The following is a 23260-nucleotide window of genomic DNA, read 5'->3' on the forward strand; positions in this document are numbered from 1 at the left end:
ATAGGCCCCAGATTTGACTGTTCTGCTTTTATCTCTGTGCCCTGGTCCAGCATTGCGCTGCGGTGCATTTTAACTTTCAGGGACAGGAGAAGCACTGCAATGCAGCACAGGCACTGAGGTGAGAAACCACACTGCTCTTCGCTGGGGTGGAGGCATGGAAGGAGGCCAGCAGGGAAGACAGGGGGCTCTGTGTGGCACTGATAGCAGAATCTCAAGCGCACTATCCCACCCAGGCGTCTGGACTCCCTGATCCTGAACCGTTCGGCACATTACAGTAGGTACTGCACCACTGATATCCTTCATTTAGTATTTTGCTTTAAAAGTATGGGCTATAAAGGAGAATTCTCCTGTAGCCTCTTTGATCTTAATAAAAAGTCTCTTACCCGTTAAGTATGAAATGTCTTTTGTGTCCTAGAGTTTCACACTTTAAGATATATCCAATAATAAATCAGTGCTCGCGACTTGTCAGAAAACAAGTTTTAGTTTGAAATTCTACTTATTATAAATAGCCAACAGAGGACTCCTAATCATCCCAACCTTTTGAGGTCGTGCTTTGAATTTCTGGGTGAAAACTGTTTTATTCTTTTATTAAATAGTTTGTAAATTGGCCCTCACAAAAAAGGCCCCTAAACTTCAGATGTTGTCAAGAGCAAATGGCAGGCAGTTACAGCCCCCAGAAAAGACTGAGCCTTGTGTGTCTTCACCTGATGGCCAAGGCCAGGCAACTCCATGGTTTTCAGTGTGCAGCAGAATACTAAAATAGCAAATTCTGATTAAAAAATAAATCACATTTATATAACGTGGTGTACAAACAGGCTGTGTCAGGGATTACAGAAATGGCCTAGATATAAAACCTGCTTCTGTAATATCTGTTAAGACAAGAAAGAAAAAAATTCCCAATTGAAGAATGCCAAAATTCCCCCCCGGTTGTGTAGAGAAATGTATACTGATATATAATACATTTTAAAAGTTTTCTTTTTAATATCATAAAGACCATGAGATTTCAGAAACAAATTATTCCGAGTCTGTACTAACATGCACTTTGTATCCTTACTCTTGATAGTCTGCAGGACACACCCTGGTCCTACACTCTGAACAGTGTCAGCTCTTTCAAATAAGGTCTGTTTAACTACCAGGTTTCATTGCGGAGTTACTGGTAAAGGATGGAAACGTTGTATAAAAATACACAGAATCAACTCTGAAATTATAAAAGACAATATGTCAGCAGGAATGAAGTCTGCAGACTTCACAGTTAAGTGCACAAGTCCTGCCATTAAAAGCTAAATGATCCTTCATAAACCCATTCCTCCTACTGCATTTCTGCATGGCAAACATTATTTCTTTGTATAATAGCTCATATTGGTGTATTCTGACTTAAGTTACAATAGATGAAGGCAAGTGTTACTGTATCATAAAAGGAGTTCTCCATCTACAGTATTTTGATGTTGAATGCTGTGAATTTACGATCTGATCTCAGTGCATTTGCAAGGGAATAAAGATTTTTTTCCCCCCAACACACAAACTTTATAACAAACTGGTGGTGACCGGATGTCTAATATTTCCCAGATAAGCGTTTACAGTCACAGTCTTCAGAGCACTGTAGCATGTAGTGGCCTTGACTAAAACTGCACCCAAGCATTAGGTATCTGTCCAGCGGGGAAGACAAGAGACAGGTTAACATTTCATTTCAGTAACATCATAAGAACTGAAACACTGACATTTTTTTCTCCTGAACGTTTTGTGACAACCTTAGATCTGCTCTGTTCACTTTTCAGGAACCTGATCTCATGGACAACAGGATATAACAAGGTACGATTTTTTACTTGTGCCTGTATAAAAACATCGAGCTCAGAATGTGTATGTTCTAATGCAAAACACAAAACACAAAACACATGGAGCTACAGTACAACTACAAAAAAATATAGAACCAAACTTGCTTATAGAAACACATAACTTTTTACTTACGAAGTTAAATGGAGGACAATGCACAGACAGCCCATTTAATTGCACTTCAACTTACCCAGGCATTCATAGGCAAATGCTATTAACGCAGTGTACTTCCAAGCTACACTTAATTTAACCGCCTATCAGGTGCAACCTCAAGAGGCAAACTCTATCTATAATAAGAAGTAGATTTTACCAGCTGGAATCACTAATGCTTTTTCACAATTTATAATTGATCAGCATTTAGAGATGTCTCCTTGAGTAATAAATAATAAACACATGTAACATGTAGAAGCTCATAGAGGAAATGCAGCAGTTTGGTTGGGGATCTTGAACCACAAGCTGAGAGGAATCTAAAGCTGGCAAGTTAGCAGCACTGCTCATACATCACGTCCAAGTGCCTCCCATACTCATTTGACCAAACATCCAGGTCACGTCTGAGCACATCTTAATGGTCATATTTTACCACAAGAAAAAACGGGAAAAAGAGAACTGAAACTGCATCCAGTTAAGTGCATTAACATAGTTTTCTGCTCAGGTGTCTGGAAAAAGGATACCATTAGAAGGAGGGGTTGCATATTTGTTTCTATCGAAAAGATCCCATTCGCAGAGAACATTTTGTCTGGGATTTAAATAAGACTCTCAAAGAACAAAGAAAGTCAATGAAACACATTTAACACCCACCGCCTTACATTAGTGCAAAAGGAACATGATGGAAAATTATACTTTTTAGAGCTATGATCGACGTTTATCTTCTCATACCGTACAATTTAGATCATCTCATTGCTAACCTGCTCAGCTCGCTGTGCAGCAGAGAGGATGACAGAGTGTGCGCGCGTCCTCCGAAACGTGCCGTGTCCATCACGCAAACCTTCTCTCACAATCCGAGCTCGGACATCGCATAGGGGACTGATGCAGCATTTTCTGATGATCCTGCCAGTGCTCCAAAAAACTGTGCATTGCCACTTTTTAAAAATCCTGGCTCGCAAAAATGTAATTTAAAGACATTGACCAGGATTGGGCCAGCAGGCTCTGCAATACAGAGGCTGACCTGTTATTGTATCGCATGGAATAGAGGCCGACTTATGCTCCGCACGGAGATTTTCTGAGTCAACTCAGGAGCCCCAGAAGGGTGTTTGGCTTTCACCCCCTGCTTAAAGTGCGGTCTGATTCTTCTACGCCCACCTCCCCTTGACACAGCTGTGCGACCTGGCACTGTAAGGAAGTGAGCTCTCTCACACAGGAAGTGAGAGAAAAGGAGGACCTACCTGTGCCTGATAGAGGCTCCCAGGGTCCCGAGGTCCTATTCCCACAAAGGAACGGTTGGCAGGGGGCGTCCCCGGGGCGGAGTACGCTGAGAAAGGGGAGAGAAAAACTCTCAGACAAAACGCTCATCTAAACCAATGCAAAGTAATTCAGGGCCGTGGCAGTAACACAGTTCTCATCTTCTCCCCAAACGCACACAGAATGCTTTATGAGACATAAAGAGAATTTAGCTTTGGGCTTGAGCCTCGGCACGATAACAAATCATCGGTTATGGCCTGAACGGCTTTAGGCCCGTCCTTGAATTGTAAAAATGAGGAGCACTGATCTTGGAACTACAAATTCATGGACAAGCTTGTGAAGATGTGATGTGGAACATGCAGTTTTTATGTGCTTGTTTTTCTGTGGAACTGGGTGCTCACACAGTAAGGCTCAGAAGATTTAACCAGAGTTACAAACAGGGCCTTGAAAAGAAATGTCACTGAAATCCACACAGCATTACAGGTTAGTAAATGTCATTTCAATGATTAACAGCACAGGGATATCAGTGGGTAAATGTAACTGTAGGGGAAAGAGGTTGGTCTTCATGTGCAGTGACATACAAGTGCCACAGGGTTGCTACCCTGAAGCGCAGTTCATGGTAGCTGAGGTATTCTCCCCCAAATGTCTTCAAAGCTACAAGTGTTGCTCTCAGTTTTCTTCTGCAGTTATTTTTTAACACCCGTGTTGCACAAAATACAGTCAACGGCTATGAGGAGACCCGAATTCAGTATTCAAAATCCTCAAAGGCATGAACACGATCAAAGCAGTGAACACCTTCTGATGCAGCAAAACAGTGAAACATGAACTACATACAGCTCACAGTTGGAATATGAAGAGAACCGGATTCAGAACTGAAATCAAGAGGCAGTTTTTTCACAAGGGGTTGTGGGAGTCTAGAACGTCTACTCAGACATGTTGTGGATACTGTCGCACTTGTTTCCTTCAGGAAGAGGCCGGATGAGATTTTTGGATCACTTAGCTACGACCAACTAAATGATGTGGTTGGAGGAATAAGCTCTCCTCATTTGTAACCTTTATGTTCCCCATCAATTACACCACCAGCAACACAATTACTGGTAAAAGGCTGCAAAGGACAAAGAGCTAATTACAGATAGACAATTACTTTATTTAAGTGATATTCGTATTTGGCACCGATACTCTCACTATTGCAGCAGGAAAAATCAGGGCAAAAACAAAGACAGTTTCTGTTATTAGTTTTGGCTGCTGCCTTTATTTGAGGGAATTTACATCCGTACTCATTTATACAGCTGAGTTTGACTAGAACAATGTGAGCTACAGTAAGTACCACACTCAAAGGTATAACAGCAATACAGCACCTCACCCAGAATTTGAAGTCGCAACATTTCAACATTTCAGTCCAGAGCCTTCACCACCACTCCACACTGTTTTGCTACAAAAAGTAATGCTCAAATGTTGATCGCTCATATTAGATACAGCACTACAAGTGATTCACAATGAATGGGCAGGTTTCCTAGGACTCCTATAGTGTTTGCTGCAGTATCTTGTACTTGGCTGCGATCTAAGCAGGTCGTTTGTTTTCCACTCTATCTCTCTTCAAAACAATGTCCGCCTGTGAAAAGCTAATTCACTGAATGTCTGGTATCTGCTATTTTCTTTTTCCTTTTCTCTGAGCTGACAGATATCTCTGATTAAGGTGAACTTCAGTCCAACAGTACACCGCAACTGTAAGAGCCCGGCCGCGCTGTTTATTTATAGAACGAAAACAGGCCAGCCTTCACATGCCAGCCTGCTGCTCTGGATTCACCCACTGGCCCCACATAACGGATTCACAAAGCATTTCTTCTCGTGCCAAAACAAATAAAAGAAATAACAGTATGATTATAAAGACAGGAGATCATGTTGAAAACCTAACTAAGGCACGCTTTTTGAAAAAAACACAATAGAATGCATAGGGATATCAAAACACAACCATTGTAATGTGCAGCCAATGAAATACAATACAGCCCTTAAAGAACTGATGTACTGTATATTCCATACCTATAGTTTGATGTGCTGATGAACAGGTCATCAGGGCTAGCAGGATTGAATTGGCCCTGTGCTTTACTTACAGTACATGCGAGTGTAAACCTGATGTGGCAGAGGGCAGAAGAGTTTGAAAACAAGACGAGCACTTCTGGTTTTATTTTGATAAAGAAAGAGATGCATACATGTGATCTGCTTTTGCTTCCTTGCTTCAGCTGAATTGAATTGCGTTTTCCTTCTGATGTTACTAACTTTTGGGAACACCTATAATGTGTGACTGACTTTAAAAGAAAGCATTTGGCATGAGGAACCACACAAAGAACAGAATTTCTGACATATTGATGGCTAAACACACTCCATAATAGGAAAATACTACAGAAGATATTACTGGATTTTATCCCAAAAAGTGCTGAAAGAAAAGCATGCTTATCTTGAGGAATAAGCTACAGAGAAAAATAACCATGAAACCTGATACCACCTACACAGCTTCTATGCCAGTGCTTGTAAAAGTATTACAAGATCAGAGTATAACTTGGAAAAGCAGCTGGTTGGTTTTCTGCTTTCTAACTTCTCTAAATGTGTATTCAGCTACGAAACATATTATAATCTTGTGAATTTAGCATCTTCAGGAATACTGGATTTTGCAAGGGGCTGATACTCAAGACAGTGCTAAGTGATTGTGGATTACCAGCCATCTGCTTAAACACTTCAGTAAGATCTGTTGTCATAGTAAATTACATGAATAGCAAACAGGGATTTTGTCTTAATGCAAGCAGAGGGGCAGACTGCTGAAATAATAGCTTGTTATGTAAATCAAGCCTCATTAATAAAATACATGTCTAATCCCTTGTAAATTGAATTAGCTGCTGTGCCAGATAATTAACAAGGCTATTGCACACTAATATATCTTCCCAGGGATTTACATCTTCATTTTAAACCACATTTTGTATACTAATGATCGTGCAATACAAGGGTGCAGTTATATAGCATCTTTCCCCCATTATAAAACCCCCATCCAAAAAGAGAAAATGTTGATGAGAACAGTCACAAGATCTTGGATATTTTCACAAAGTAGCAATAGGTTTTGTCAGTAACTCTCTGGGAACACGTAAAATTTGTAGACTGCACAGTGTTGGCCCTTGGCTTAACAAACGACTGAGTACAGTATTTTATTTTGTTAAAAGTGGCAGTGGCTCTGTGTTTGCAGAGTTAACATTTAGTGACCTGCCATATTGGAGTACTGAAGGTCTCCCTGTTACCATCAGCTTGATGGATGTCAGCCTGGCTCTGAGAGAAATCACTTGGAGAATACTATGTTCTACTTCGACACTTGGCAGACTCGTCCAGAGAGACCAGGAATATGGCTCTTTGAGGACAGACCATGTCCTAAAAAGCAGAGGGTCAGCATACCAGGCCAGAATCACCTCTGATTCACCTGCATAATAATTTTCAGACTGCAGAAGCAAGTATGAGGTAAGAACAGGGTGTTCCTGTGGAGGAAACACACTGGGCATCACCCAAATGCCTGTAGTCTGCATGAAAATTATCTACATGTTTAAAGTCTGTTTGGAGCAACACCTTGACAGCTGAGAGATGGAATCGCAGTCTTCTATGGATCAGAGAACATTTGATGCTGAGGCACAGAGAACACTGGAGTTTCTTTCACTGATGAACGCCCTACTGCCCTTGACAGACCTGATGGAGGACCTGTAGCAATCATGTGTCAAGCATTATACTGTCACACTGTTCAAGCTAACCAGTGGAATGGGTGACTTAGAGTAGGATATGGAGGTGTAATAGTGTGGGGTGAAACCTTCTTTAACACAAAACACATCTGGTGAAGACCGAGGGCAACCCTATTGATCAGTGACAAAACTGACCAAGTTCTTAAGCCAGTAGCTTTTCAATCCCCACAAGCCAGTCCACTAGTATTGATTTCCCAGCTGGACAGTGGTAGACCACACAGTGCTAAAATTGCAATGGCATGACTCTGACGAAAACATTTCACTGTTATTCCAGAGCTGAGACCAGCAAAACCTCTGTAGTCACCTACAGTATATCATCAACAGCAGACAATCACAACCATATCACCTTCAACTGAGGCTCAGCTGTCTATGCAGAGGCTGGTCAGGTCTAATAAGTTGCTGCTAGTGTAAGGACAGTGCTAATGTTGAAAAAGGTCTTGCTTGATATTTGAAATGTTTTCGTTTTGACAAATGTTTCACATTTCAAATTGAACGCTTATCATGATGCTTTAATTGGTATTATTTTTAACATTTCCTAACAATGTTTAATAATAGTATTAAAATATGAATAATTCTTGATTGTGTTTCTGTTGTGTTTTAGTATATTACTGACAACAGGAATTCAGAAATTATGTACTTTCTGAAACAAGATTCCTTCTTGCACCCTATTTATAATTTTCTCTTGAGGTTCTCAAGGTTTCACTTTTTAATTTGGTACAACAAAGTAAAACAAAGTAAACAAGTTATTCTAGAAATGCTACTGTTTAAAACAGTGAGTAGCAAAGAGCTTATTAGCACATCAGCAATCCTTCTGCATGTTCTGTGAGAGCAAGGTGCAGACCTATTCAAGTACAGAAACAAAAACAACAGAACCAGTCGAGCTTGTAATGGCTTTCTCCTCATTCTCATTTTAAAACCAAAACATCTCAAAATGCATTTAAAGTAAAGCAGGTTTTGGAATAAGAGCTGTAGGTGAAGAAAATGGCCATTATTACTCAAGGTAAAACACAAGCTCATCTGGGCTCTTCACAGGGACTCTATCTGGACACGGTGAACCATTATGGACCCTTGATAAGTCCCTGCTGTGGCCAGTTCTGTTCCTCAAGGGATGACCTAATGCACAAGGTCACAGCCCGTATCTTAATAATCTCTTGCCATTGTTTCAGTGAGACATTGTTCATCTGGGGAGGTGTGAAGTGTGAAAAGACAAATGCAACAACTCCAAAGTATACTGTATGTCCGAAAGCAACAAAAGAGTAAGCTTCCAAAACAGCAGCCTCAGAGTGTCTGCACAACAAACACGGGGGCATCCTGAACAGCTAATGCCATCAACATGCCCACAGCCCTGTGATACTGTATGAAGCCACACTGAAGGAAAGACCTGCACACTGATATTGCTGTATCTGCAACAAGGGCTGAACTAAGATACTGATTGGGTAGAAGGAAGTACAGTGCTCATGGTCACAGCCCAAGGAGCAAATACAGAATATGCCGGAGGGTTTTAAGAGGGTTTTGTTCTGCTCAAACACGACAACTTATTCTTGCAACGCCCGGTGGAGCAGTACTCTTCTGGCTGCTCAGGAGGGGGGTGGGAAACCTCTGCCAAGTGGTGTGCCACTGTTTTGAATGGGGAGTGTCAGCCAGTGGAACAGACAGCTGTTCTGCATCTGTGATGTCTGCTCCCATGACAGTGAACACACTGACAGCTATTCTGAAACACATGGCAAGAAATGGCCACGGCAGTACCCTGCGAGACCACAAAAGGCTCCAGGTTCTTACTGACTGCAGGGTAGGATACAGTGAGGCAGCTGGATGACCTGGATATCCCCGGAGTTCACTTTCACAGAGATCACTGCGAGTGATTTTGCTTCGCCGTCTAGTGATTTTTGTTTTGTGTGTGCGATCTTCCCAATTTAAAATATCCAACCTGCACTCTGCATGAACTCAAACCCTTAAAAATAGCCAGCGTTTCCGATTATTCAGATTAATATGAGTCCCTTTCTTCTTCTGGTCAACATCCACCATGGAAAAGGTCCTGCCCTCTACTGATCGCTGTGTATGAGGCTCCTCTTGGTAAGGAGCTGCTCCCTCCACTCGAACTGTGGAGAGGTAGGGCCCGCTGTGCACAGTCCCTAAGGCAGTGGTGAAAACTAGCAGCTCTGATGGGACTAGAGCGGACACCACTTGGCTACATGCACGACGAAGCACTGTAATAACCAGTACTGTACTGGGAACCTGATACAACAAAACAGTCAATGACTGAAAGCAAAACATATTTTTGTAATTTAAAACTTAAAAGATTTACGGAATGGCTTCAGTGTGTTCTTGACAGGTTATATCTATTTATTACAAAAAACAGCTGTTTTGCGCCAACCTCGATTACCTCATGCACATCTTTTCAAACTGTGAATGATAATGTGTGACAGCTGATGCAATGGCACACAAGTCACTGGAACCAGTGTTGCCAGAGGTCAGTCCGTTCTTAATACAATATGTGTGGCAAAGCACTGACATTGCCTGACACTGACTTCATCATTATGCTTGATAAATGTAATCAAACAGTAAATGTGGTTATAGTCCACAAAAGGGTTGGAAAGAAGATAAAAACATGTGAGAATGCAATGTATCAAACATTTTTTTTAACAGAGCTGCATTTCTAAAACCAATATAATGCAAGGTCAGATTTAGTCATTGGCTTTAACTATATAAACAATGACAGTATAACCAATTGTGGCAAACAGCCACAAAAATAATTGCCTAATTAACTAAAGGTAACAGACTACGAAGAGCTTATTTCTAAGCCACCAATGTTCTCGGAACAGCAAGCTTATTACTTACTCAATGGGAAAGACTACAGAGTATGGCATAAGGGTCAGAAGCAAAGTATAAAGCAAACATTTGTCGTTACTGGAAGTACAACTTATTGTTTGTGAAATAAACGCAAACAGGTATAACCTGAAATCTGTCAAGACCTGGGATGGGGTGGCAAGATATCTCAGAAAGTCTGCTAAAAACCGTGACTGAAGACCAATGGCTACTGAGCGAATTGACAGAAAGTCGAAAACCAGTATCAAGGTAAACAGTACAATGGCACACAAACCAGCATATAATCCACAAACGCAGTCCACGGCACATGCTTTCTTCCTGAGGCAGTGCAAAATACTGAAGGGCCCAGAATATGCCAACAACACAGAGGAGCCTGGTAAGTCCACTGGCAAGACCATGGGGGTGAATAAGTCTGGACCAAAGTTCATAAGGTGACGAAAAGCAGGGAACAAAATTGACAAAGTCACTGGACCCCCCTGCCAAACAGTTCAGTTATGGTGTGGCTCTGCATCAGTAAAGTTTGGGGATTTGACTGAATGCAAATACACTGAGTGTCAAGTTCATCAGAGGTGGCATCGCATTTCAGCCCAGAAATGACTTGAAGCACACAGCCAAACCAAGCACAATTTCTAAAAATGAAATATGAGGAATCGCCAATGAGAAATCAACTATCTTGAATCCTGAAACGTTGATTGAGTTGATCAGCAGGAAGAGCTGCTTGCACTGGGACAAGTTACAAAAACCCTCACCTACACGAAAACCACCACATGCCGTACCTAAAGACCAACGGAGAACAGAATGTACACAGTGTGAATCCTTTTGTCTGCTTTGGGATATCAGTGAATTCACTGCGGGCTTGTTAAAAATAAGCACTTTGCTCTAGCATATGATGATGCTTCTTTAGCTGAAGACATGCTTTTTACCGCTTATTACGCTGTATAAACTGTAAATGCATGTATACAGATGCATACATGCAGAAACACGAGGCACATGGTCGGTAAAAAGGAGGAATGGGAGCGTAAGGGGTAGAGCAGGCCTGGGTGTCCTCAGCATGCTGTGCTGGTGCTGGGGGCTGTTATTTTGGCAGTGATGGGGGTCATGGTTAGTCTCTGGAGCCTGGGCACACAGGCTCACCTGGAGGGACACTTACTGGGTGACGTAGGAGAATTGGCTCCTCCTTCCGTGGTAGTCGTAGCGGATTTGGAGTCGGGTGGTAACGTCAGTCGGGACATGCCAGGGGGAGGCGGTGGTGCCAGCATCTGCGAGGAAATGTAGTGGCTGGGCACCTTCACTTGACCACTGCCGTTCAGCTGCAAACGAAGAGAGAGCACAGTCAGCTGGAGGGGGCTGGCGCACAGTCCCGCTGGCTGGCCTCGTCGCGCCGGGTCCGAGGCGGAGACCTCTCGCCTCACGGCAGCGGCTCACGTGCGTGAGCGAGCAGGACGTGAGGCTGCCGAGAGCCTCCTGCTCCCGTCCGCTCGGATCCGCGGTCCGTCCCTACATCAGTCCCGTTTTCTCACTCTGTCCTATCATATCCGCAGGCACCCAGCGACTCCCTGGGGTCGTGGCTGCCCACCAGGCCTGAGCGGGCGGCACACAGCTAGGTGTGCGCTACAGTTCGGCACCGCCGGTGCCTACTGGCGGCCGAAGAAAAAAATGTGGTTTTGGAAGACTTCCCCGTGTCTGCGACTACGTGAGGGTAGAGCTGTAACTCTGGTGCTGTTTGAGTTAGCTAACTTACAAAAGCACCACGAAGCTTCAAGTCTTTGAACACTGCCCGAGATAACAGTTTTGGTATACACATTTCAGAGGCAAAATAAAAACTCCCTTCCCACGTAAGAGATAAAGGTTTTAGTGCCATCTTCGTAAGCCGTCTGTTGTCAGTGTACTGTACCACACATCTGTGCAAACAGACGTGTATCACATCAGTCCATCCACACTGGCAGTATGAGAGATCTGCGTAGTTTCTCAGCAACAGTCACGTTAAAAAACAAGAGAACCTCTGTGGCTTCACAAAAAAACCCAGACTGATTTTTCAAAATTACACAGCGGGTCATCAGGGACTCAGCTTAATCCTGCAGTTGTGAAGCTGTATTAACTGATTCGCCTTCCAAGATAGTGCCCCCTTCACAGATATGTGCCCTTCAAGACTGTTCTCAAATGATCTGGTGTCTTTCAAGTTCTAGAGACTTAAAATGAACTACGTTCTTATCAGGAACATAAACACTGCTGATATAATGAAATCTGAAATACAGAAATGACAAATTACCTTTACATTTTCAACCAAAAACTATAAACATACTGTACATGTAATTCAAATTCTGAAACTGTAAAAAATGTCCATGACACGCTGATCTGCAATTAGTTTAAAACTGTCTTTCTAAGAATCATATGAAGCATTTACTCACTACTGAACCTGAATAACAACAACAAGCACTGAGAAACAAAATTAAAGGCGTGAAACCTCTGAAACATGGGTATATTTACACAGTAAGAACTGCGTCAGTAGAAGTAAGAATGAAGAATGTGTTCAGCTGTAGCTGTGTTGACTGGAGTGTGCAAACCATTCCTGCAGGTCCAGAGAGCACTGGAGAGTGTAATCACTGTTGTCAGGTCTAACAGGAAGTGGTCTAATGTGACCCATCATGAAGAGATAGACAATGCCTTGCTTCCCAGCAGCCTCAGCACTATTGTAGTGAGAGTTGTGGCTCACAGAAGGGCCAAAGGGTTTCCGAAGACAGAAACTGAGATCCCCTGCTCTGCTGCTCTGCTTCTGTTCACAGCCTATAGCCAGCAATGCTCCTCGTCTCTTATGAGATCCTGAATTGCACATGTCTGATGCTGACTTTACAGAGTTCTTTAGATGTCTGGAAGCACTGATATAAAGATATGATCTCCCAGGTCCACAAGGGCACGAGCAACAACAAACAAATTAGCACAGCTCTCTGATATCCTGGTAGCAAAGCACTTCACAAAAGGCCTTTACAGTTATCGAGCCAAAGCCATTACTGAAAAGCTTTGCAAGGTAATAATTTAATTTTAAGTGCTATACTGTATACAAGGTACTGCAGCACTTAAAGCACCAATACATGGCATAGTGCCAGGCTTCTCCAGAGGGCATGTTTATAGCTTTGGCTAGCTGCAATTTCACCCAAACAGTCCCGTTCCTGACCAAAGTACCCACCTACACAGAGTGCTGATGTGAATCAGGCATTTTTGAAAGTATTAATCTATTTGCACGTTTAGAGATTCTGGTAAGAGAGAATATGCATGTGCATCAAATGATACAGAGTGAAATGCACTGAATGTTGCCTGAATCAAATCAAAATGAATCAAACATTGATCATTGACATGCACTAGGTATTTTGATTTCAAACACCACTATTGCAACTGCATAAAGTTATGTTACCCGCTACAATGAGTCAATGCGGTCTCATTGTTACACTGCACTCCTTTATCAGTAATTTTCCAGCTCTGGGGAGAACAAACCCTGCAGGCACCTCTTGTCCAATAAGGAGTCTTGCAGTACAGCCAGCTCAGTGCTCAAATGTCACCACAAATGTTGCATTTCTGCCAGAAATTAGGTCTTGGAATGCAGCAAACTGGTTCTCTCTCTGATGAAGATGATCAACCTTTGAGGTCACAAGTACCCTATTTTTTCAACATTCATTTCAATATGCTAATTCTAATTTCTTTGCAAACCCATTTTGAATTATTTAAAATTAAAATCACATTATTTAAAAGTGATGTAGCAATCACTGTTTGTTGCCTGCCTTTTGCAATGCAGGGCAGTTTGGCTCTGTTGTGGAGCACAAACAGAGTACAGGGTAACGCACTGCAATCCAATGACCTTCCAGCAATCTCTACCCAGCCCTGTGCAGGAGGATGAGCCTGCATTCTGACTTGAGCTTGCCAGGCAGGGGGACAAATCTGATACAGTGCAAACTCTGTTACTGGTGGTTACTTGGGAACCAGTTTGGTTGAACAACATCCTAGTGTAGCTGTTGCACATTTGCTTCCCCATCTGTGCAGTCTTGCTCTGGAGTGAGGAGAAGTGCCCATTTCTGTAAATCATGACCAGACATTAAGATCATTGCCTTAAAGGATGCAGTGGAAAAATGCAGCTTAAGAGAAAGTCCACCTCGACACACTGCAACTCTAGTCATCCAGACTGCTTCTCCTTATACAACAAGGTTCATGTGTAGATGCATTCACCACAAACCCACTTAATTTCTTGCTAATAACAGTCACACAAGCTGATCCTAGGCTAGCTTTGCAAATGTGTTCTCTTCCTCAACCAAGTTTCACACACTATTCCTTGACTGCCCAGGAACAATTATAGGTGTACACAACTAAATCTGACGATTTCAGGTAACCTACACACCATCAGCTAATTATTTTGCAATGCTAACCTGATTTATATCTGACCAGATAACCTCAGGACTATAAGAAAACATTAATAGTTAATGTTTGTCGCAGTCTACTGTGGTACGTTTTGTTAGTTTTACTGCAAACAACGTAAGGCAAAGTATTCTAGAGTTTCAACGAAAAGTGGTAAAATAGCTTCCAAGCTAAAAGTGCGTTTATCTTTTCTTAAAAATGTATAAATGTGTAAAATCTATAAAAGCTGTTGAGTCATTTACAAATGTATTCAGCTGGTAAATGTATGAATTTACTTGGTATTTACTGAAGTCACTGGTGCTAACTTCTGTTATTAATTCGGATGTCAGGGAACCCTGGATTCCATTAGATTGTGTAACCTAATTTGCCAAAGGTACAAAACATCGATAATGCACACTCCACAGTGTCTTCTAAAGCGCTTCTGTAGACAAGCTGTATAGGAAATTTGAAGCTAACACTTTAAAACTGAGCTTCCTGCAGCGCTCTTGTCTGGCGGACATTTCTCAAGTGGCAACAGAGGTCTGCTGTGGGTGAAAACGCTGGCTGGTCGAGGAGTCGCTCCCGTCGGGAAAGGATAATAATAATTGCTCTGTGTCACCCGCACAGCCTGCTCAGCTCTCCGTGCCTCACAGGGATTTCGACAATAACAAAGAGAAAAGGAAATAAAGAAAAATTACCAGCATTTATAAAAGGCTATTATTAATTACTGCCCTGGAGAACAAATGATAGGCGAATATATTCGCAACATGAGCGTCTTTGCGGCGTAATTTGAGTTTATCAGTGATCAGAAGGCATTTAATTAAGTTGAAGGATTTTCAAGCTGGTACTTGTGTGAGAGGACTGGCACTGCTGCTGAGCTGTTTAATTAAGTTCACATAAATCCACGACACACAAGGCAATTCGAATGGCACACAGCTGAACAGAATATTGTTACCATGAGGGCATCGATCTACAGTGATAATGCTGACAATATAAACTGCCTGAAAGCAGAGAGAAGTTTTATGAAGCCTGTGGCTATGCCACACACTTACAACATTACATGTTACAACACCTTAAGGCCCAATACAAACATAACACCAATCTTCTTCCTGCTAAATTCCTAGTAATATTTTTTCTCTCCTGCATTCTGTCACACTGACCCACTAGCCTTTTTACAAAACAGCCTTTAAAGATCAGGAGCCTGAAACCTTGTGCTAAATGATCCAAAGAGATTGGGCTCCAGTTAAACGCAATGCATAGGTTAAATAACTGAAATGCCTGAACCCTCGAAAAACTGGGATCCGCTAAAAAACATCTAATTGGATATCTAATATACACTTGTTGTGCTCTGCTGGATATCTCCTGTAAGCGTAAAAGAAGCCTTCAAAACAAATCAATAGATCTGACCCAAGAGCTAAAGGAGCATCTGAATAAAATGAAAAGACTGAAATAAAAGACCAAATAAAAGAGTTAAAATAGCTTCTAAACTGAAAGAACACAATTCCAGAAGGGGATTTAAAGAGGACGCGGTGCTGTGTGTGGCAAAGAAATAAAAAAACTAAACAAGTGAAAAGTAAAGAAGGAACTGTTTGCAACCATGTTAATCGGTGCAGAGGAGAGGAGAATCCAATCACTGTCGATTCTATGCAGGCATTTTTCCAAATGGATATCTTTTCCATTTTTTCCCAACAGAGCTAAAAAAAAAAAAGAGAACAAAATGCAACAATATATGTAAAACACAGGAAAGAAAGGGAAGGGAAAAGGAGGTTTCTCTGTAGGCTTGGAAAAAAGGCCGCTCACTCTCGAACACTCTGAGCAATGCTCTTGTTCAGGTGAGAGGAATCACTGGCTAAAGGGGCAGAAGCACAACTAAGCGAAATGCCCTCCAGCAACTACCTTTAGACCCAGAGAATTAACCACCAAGGCATGGGGCACAGAAACCCAGGACCGACAGGCTCATAGATATTCATGCTGCATGTACTTAAGTAGCAGAGCACAGTATATGATTTGATCCGGGAGGGAAATGATAACCAGCCTGCTAACTGACACAACAGTGGAATCAACTTTCATCGACAGCTTCATTTGTTCAGCAACACCAAAAGCGAATTCGCCTTGGGAACAGGAGCACTCAAGAAGACTGCAGAAGGGGTAGTCCAGGCTATTTACAAAGGGTCTATTAAGATGTGGGCCTCACTGACGCAAAACAGCGTTAATGCCTGGTGTGGGGTATGCATGATCCCAGCTGGGATTCGATCTTCCTGTCTGTCCACTGGGAATGCCAGGGAGGCACAGCAGCAGTCACATCTTCCAGATACAAGACCCGATTCAGGAGGCAGCCCCTGACTGCTCCTTGGTCTGCAGAGCACCAGGTGTCCGCAACTACAACCCGCAAAGGGGCCTAGAAAACGGGAGCAACCTTCTTACCGGGCCAGGCTGCTGATTGGAGGGGTCACAGGCGAGAGAGACGAGATCCTTGAGGGGGTCCTGCGCGCCGAGGTGGGGGGGGTAGCGGATGGCCGTGTGGGGAAAGTAGGTGGATGCTGTCTGAGGAAGGATGGAGGTGGTAGGGAAGTGTAGAGATGACGAGGGGTGTGGACTTCTGGAGATACCTGCAGACAACAAGCACACCACAGAAAACCGCATTAGCATGGTAATGGAAGAGCAGAAGAAAGGCTTCTAAGGGGAGACCTTTCATCCCATCTTGTTCATCTGGTTGCCAGTAGCTTATTGATCTCGGGACCTCATCCAGCTGGTTACTGAAGGATTCCAGAGAGCTCAAGTTTGCTGGGTAGTTTGTGCCCAAATACAAGGCCTGATCCACCTTGAACCGGTTCCTTTTTTAAAACGGATGCCGAACAACACCTGGGGGGGCATCCAAATAATGTGCTTATTGTATGATTACATGGTGCAATTCACAAAGGCTCCTGTATCATACCACTAACCATAAAGTAAATATTTCCTGCTTGACTACCCTCCCAGCTTCCTGTGCTATTTCACAGGTTTGCCCACTCTGTACATCACAGAGACAGACAGGCACATCATGGATGTCCTTAACAGCACATGGTGAAGAACTCAAATCCCCTAGAAGGGATATGTTTCAAGAAGCCACATCCACAGTGGCCACTTCAAATAAAAATAACTGATATTGACCCACCCACAGCTTGTACCATTTATTCAAACAACAACCTGTCCAGAGTTTAAAAGCATAATTGTATACTTTTAATAATTACTGTGCATTGCGCTGCCCTGTTATTGACTTTCCAATGACAAAGAGAGAATGGCCCTCACTATTTACTAAAGAAAGAAAAACGCCAGTCAAAACAGTAAAAATAATCAGCTGAAAACCAGGGTGTGTTTAACACTGGCCCATAAAATAACCAGCATGGTTTTACTTTTATTTTTAAGACCTTCATTCCTATTATAATGGTGGAGTTTTTTTCTTCATTTTCCTGCTTCAGTTCTGGGAAATATCTTGTGGTTCCCTTTAGTGGGTCTTTAGTGTTGCTAATTGAATAACTCTGATGCCTGGACTAACAGGCCAGCCTGCAGGTGATGATTTCCAGAGAAACATTCCCCCTCCCCTCTACTGCTCTGATCACAGCCACTAGAATAAGCCCAGCCAGCAGCCTTCTTCAAGCTCAATCTGTGACTTCCACACCGAATACTTGCAGTGCGATACTGCAATACTTGTAGTTCACATCAAACTAAACTAACAAGACAAGGAAGTGGCAGTGATTAATGCTGCTGCAGCTCTGAAACAGTTAGTCCAGTCTGTTACTGCCACAATGACCTCAGTGACACATTCAGGATGTAATACTGGATGGAACTTGTAAACATTTTGACAAATCATCAGAGCCTAATATAAATGTGAGCATAATTGCTGTTCTATAGTTTGTTTTTAGAGTTGGTTTATTTACCACCTGTAGAACTGTATTGCTAAAATGTCAAGAAAATTACTTTCCAGGTTAAGGACAGGAAATTTGTATGTAAACTTAATTTGCAAAAAAATATGGAATTTCTATCGAGTAACATAATCTTCGCAAAGATCCTCAACACAATAATTCTCACAATACTTGGATTTCCCACAATACTTTCGTGTTTGTGGTATAAATATCTTCCTTTTACATGGACATTTTGTGCTTGGTGTTGCATCACATTTTATTTCCATGCAAAGCTTGCTCATTTTCATAACAGGGCTCTGTGTTAAAAATAATTTAATATATTTTAATATGTGACTTCAAATTCTGCATTTCTTCTTGATCCAGAAAATGTTCATCTGCTCTGTTCTGTTTAATTTGTTTTCAAGTCTTAAGAGGTTTTTTTTTATCTACCCAAACCTTTCATGTACAAAATGTGGCATTTATATGATGCTAATTTATTTAATCCATTATGTTAATTTTCTATTATCAGAGTAATGTGTTAATCCAGCTGACATATGGTTCTGTAAACCATTTCATTTTATGGCTTTTTAATTGTTCATGCACCAGTTTGTTAATTTACCTTTGCGGATTGCTGCCTGTGTACAGCTTACATTTTATTGTCTTCACAACACTAGCTGTATTGCAATCCTGCGTGCTGTGAAGCTCAATTAAAAAAAGCTCCACCAAGAGAAGTTCCTTTACCGGAAGAGTTCCATGCACTTCGTAAGAATGTGACGGAGAACAAGTCTACCTTCCATTCGCCAAAGTCCGAAACTCAAATCTGGGACAGGGGTGCTCAGTTTTTTTTGATGACATCTGAAATGGGGTATCTCAAGACAAGCTAGATGTGTCTCCACACCTGGGATCATGGTAAACTTGGCCGCCCGCTGCCTGCATTCGGTGTGCAATTACTGCTGGATCAGCAGGAGCTTTCATAGGCAGAGCTTTGGAATCCTTGGTTGGAATGAAAAACACGTCAAACAACCCCTTTTATCTCGATCCCAAGCTACAATGAGGTAGAGCCACAGGACAAAGAACAGCGAAAGACGAGACCCTCTATGGAGTGACATTAGAGATAAAGGGTTCAAATTAACTGGGAGCATTCTTGGGGTCTCTGGGCAACTATGTACGTATCGTGTTCTTGGACTTGATGAAAGGCTGAAGGGGCGACTTCACGGTCAGTGAGACACACTATCGACCTTCAATCCTCAGGCTTGCTAAACCAAGAGAACTTGGATCCTCACACTGTGTAGAGGAAGTAATGCTGACCCTTTGGGACACAAGCTGTTTTCACTGCCATGTGGCCCGATGTGTGCCTGAGTTGAAGCCCTACTGGGGCATGTCCACCTAGCAAGAACCACAGCAAGGGAAATGGCGGAATCGGTCCTGTCCACAGGACACAAACACCACATTGGCTCAGACTGGCTGCCGGGGGTCTCCTCACCGCTGTGCACTGCGATCACGGGCCGGTGGTGCTGAGTGAAGCTGCTGAGCCGAGGGGAGCTGTCCTGGGGGGAGGGGCTGCTGAAGGGAGACTTGTCCATCTCGGTCTTCTTCACCGTGGGAGAGATCCCTGCGCAGGGAAAGAGGGACACAACACACAGTTTACACTTCGCAGCGCACGCTTCGGCTCAAAGGCAGGCCGTAGAAAAGAGCAACACGAGACAACGGCCTCCTTCAGATGAGATGAGAGACGCACACAAATTGAGCAGCCAAATGCCTTTTGTACTCTGATAGAGTACAAAACTCTAACATCAGTACCTCCAAATTTAAAAGCTGCAGGGCAACAGATGAGGCAGTTTGAAACAAAGTATTTGGTCAACATTGTGGTTTGGTCAATTTAAAGACAAAGCAGTAGAAACAACATCAAGTTAAAGAATACAGTCAGTATCATTATTCACAATGGTAAATTGCAGTATTATTATGCTAGATTTAGTATGAGGATTGTACAGGCAGATCAAATTTATTTTGTCTCCTATTATCTCTTGTCACCACTAGGGGCCAGCAGCAACAGCAAGCTGAAACGGTACTGTACATCTTGCTGCAGTGTTAAAGGTGATTCTTTTCCAATAGAACCACAAAACAGTGATGATATGGCAAAACACAAAGAGTTTAATAAGGCCTGAACAATTACAACCAGATATTTTCGAACTGAAAACATGATTCATAAATTAAAAGCTTTTCCAAACTAATTAAAATCAAAAGGGGAGTTCACCTTCCAAAGGGCATTTCAACAGTGGGTTTTGGGGGAAAGGGTGCAGTCAAAAAGCCATGTTGCAGGTCAGTCATCTAATTAAAAAAATCACGTTTTGGCATTTAAAAAATATACTGTGTGTAGACAATGTTTTAAATAATTCCCTCATGAAATTAACATCATTCGCAAAGATGATGAGGGAAGGCAGTCCTGCAGACTTGGACGTTTCACTTTGGGTTCTTAATTTTTCTCCGGCAATTATCCAGGATCCAAGTGCAAGCTGCAGAGCACCAGATAATGCGACCCACTCCCCACGGATTCAGACTGAGCTCGCAGTGCCAGGGCTGTGGATGAGCACGAGAAGGGAATTTTTTTTCTTACAGAACAGCAAGTCCTACCACAGTCTGTGCAGCAGCAGAGACATGCGTTGCTTCATTGAGACTGCGAGCCTGCAAAAAACAAACCCCACACCAAGCTGATAAAGAGCACTGGCTCTGCAGGACTGAGTCGCTCCTTAAACACTTACTCAGGAGTCCCGTAAAACAACAACAACAAAAAAAAACTTTAAAGACGAAGCTTCAATGCTTCCAGGCCACATCTTGCACCTCGTAATTGTCCAAAATGCTTCTCATATGCCAGCCGTTACAAGTCGAGCGGTGTGTGGTTTTGAGTAAACCTAAGCACATAACAAGTCAACAGCATGACTCTCTAAAAGAACCTTCAGGGGGAGAGACAAACACCTTCCAACAAAACCTCCCTGCAGGTCCTTCGAAACAGACTCTGAAGTACATTACAGAAAGCTCGGCTTTGCCTGGTTAAGGTCTTTTGAGTTAAAAAAAAAATAATAATCACAAGAATGAAAATCTGAGAGGTCCGCAAAAAAAGAGTGGAACTTCTGCATGACACACACACACTATTGAAGCCTTTGTGTCATGGAAGGTAAAAGTTTACTGAACCCTGGGAGATGCTGCGCTGACATCTAGAGTATTCAAATATTTCTGTGAAAATATGCATCTTCACTAATATGCCTCATGTCTCATATATTGAGCTCACATGAAATATCTTTGCAAAACTGAAGTTACATTTCTTTAAAATGTCACAGAACATGCCCTCAGGGTTTGATTTATCTTTGTGAAAGCACTTGTTAAGGTCCAAGGAACACAATGCTACATTACACTGTAATCAAAATATCATCTAGTATGATTGTATAGTTATGTTACGACTACATACTGTACTTCTTCATTATTTTAGGCAATTATTTATAATGAAAAAGTTTAAGGATAAAGTTGATATATTTCAGGGCTTTTGGTACATACATATTCCATGAAGCAGTGTTTCTCATTAAAATACTGCTTTGACTTTCTGAATGTGCAGGAAAGCATTAAAATGCAATCAACAGACTGCACAAGTATGCGTGTATATTCTTTTACATTGGAGAAGTCAAAATTAAAAAAAAAGAGGAAATACCGATCCTAGACACTCCAACAGGAGTTGCCAGTTCGTAGGATTATCGCACTAACGTTGCCTTTCCTCTCACGAAATCACATGCGAACTCCACTGGGGTTCACGGATCCTGGCCATGTCCTGTTCACACCTGAAACTCAATAGGCAGCTTTTAAAGGTCTGCCGCTTCTTGCAGTAGAGTCAGGGAAGAAACCGGCCAGCAGTGGTGCGCTGTCTGTGCGCCCCGTCACATTTCACACTTGGGTTTCGACAGGCCTCCCCTGTCAAACCCGGGGGGAGCTCGAACACCACCCTTTCCGCCCCCAGACCCCCGGACCCCCAGACCACACCTACCTCAGCCGCTGCTGTTCCACCCTGCGCTTCCACAGCAATCAGCTGAAACACTCATTAAACTAGGCCTCATTAAGGCCGTCTAGACAGGAAGAGCGAAGTGTGTTTGGAAGGCAACCCGAGCCTCCTGCAGGGCTGGGGGGCACGGCAGGGTCACTCCGCTGACCCTCACTGCAGCAGGGTCAGCAGCAGGGTGACCGCAGGGCAGAGCCGCTCCGAGGGGAGACAGTCCACCCACGCCGGCTGCACAGCCACTGAGAGACAGCTTTAACCCTTCTCAGTCCCACTCGCACTCCTCACACCACCTGCAGGAGGCTGTACCTCACCCAGGGCGGTAAAACTTCCTTTAAAATAAATAAAGCAGGCAGGAAGGCGAGGGAAAAAAATATCCTTTGCAAAACTTTTCATAACATCTCCGCAAATGCAGGGTTTCTATGTTGGGGTGAGGACCTACACAGTTGTTTCCCCATGACATCCTGATAAATTCTCAAGAAGAAAGGGCTACTGTCACTCAGTCAGTAAAAGAAGCTCTGAATGACTCCTCCCTATCGAAACTGTGTGCTACTCACTGTGAGGTACCTTTTACAGCTAGCTAGAACTTGAACCAGAAACCCCCAGGTAACATAGCTCATCCAGCACTCGTGAGTGCATGTTTGTATTAGTCAGGTCAATGAGGAGCCACCTCTCCCCATGAGCTCTTGTAAGGTATTAGTTACAGTATATCCAATATACCTTCTCACATAGCCCCCAGACTTCATCCCCAAGTTAAATGTGATGGGACAGTCTGCAGCCCAGCATGGGGGACAGGAGAGTTCTGCAATCTCACCATCCCTTTGAGAGGGGAGGCCAAGGCTAGTGGTCTCACTGTTGGGTCTCCAACCCAGACAGGCAGCTTTCTACAGCCAAGACCTGACTTGCTCACAAAAGCCTGCCTTATACACCCTCCGCAGGGATGGATGATAGCCCTGCACTGCTGTTAGTACTGCATTAGGCAAGACATCCTCCAGATGACACTTTACTGGGTAGTAGAAAAACCAATATAAAGTCTCATCTAAACATGTTAATCATATAGTCAGATTATGGTTAGGTGGTTAGATTATATGGTTAGGTCTTGGTTAGATTAACAGAAGCAATTGCCTCTCTGAGAA

The 23260-nt window shown here is 42.8% G+C and overlaps 1 protein-coding gene across 7 annotated transcripts in view; it reads right to left on the reverse strand.

The window, feature by feature from the left end:
- Nucleotides 1-23260, reverse strand: part of nfic (nuclear factor I/C) — a 155864-nt gene that overhangs the window by 16881 nt on the left and 115723 nt on the right. For 5 of the 7 annotated variants that reach the window (XM_088907947.1, XM_088907941.1, XM_088907945.1 and 2 more), the window contains 4 exons: nt 19569-19697; nt 16629-16813; nt 10975-11134; nt 3213-3298 (listed from right to left, as the gene is read on the reverse strand). In XM_088907947.1, the coding sequence (XP_088764073.1) occupies nt 3213-3298; nt 10975-11134; nt 16629-16813; nt 19569-19697 (560 nt within the window). The remainder of the gene's footprint in view (nt 1-3212; nt 3299-10974; nt 11135-16628; nt 16814-19568; nt 19698-23260) is intronic. The other 2 variants (XM_088907943.1, XM_088907946.1) reach the window with 1 other exon arrangement.

Source organism: Atractosteus spatula, chromosome 28, assembly GCF_055471065.1.
Source record: "Atractosteus spatula isolate fAtrSpa1 chromosome 28, fAtrSpa1.hap1, whole genome shotgun sequence".
In the NCBI taxonomy this organism is placed as follows: Eukaryota; Metazoa; Chordata; class Actinopteri; order Semionotiformes; family Lepisosteidae; genus Atractosteus; species Atractosteus spatula.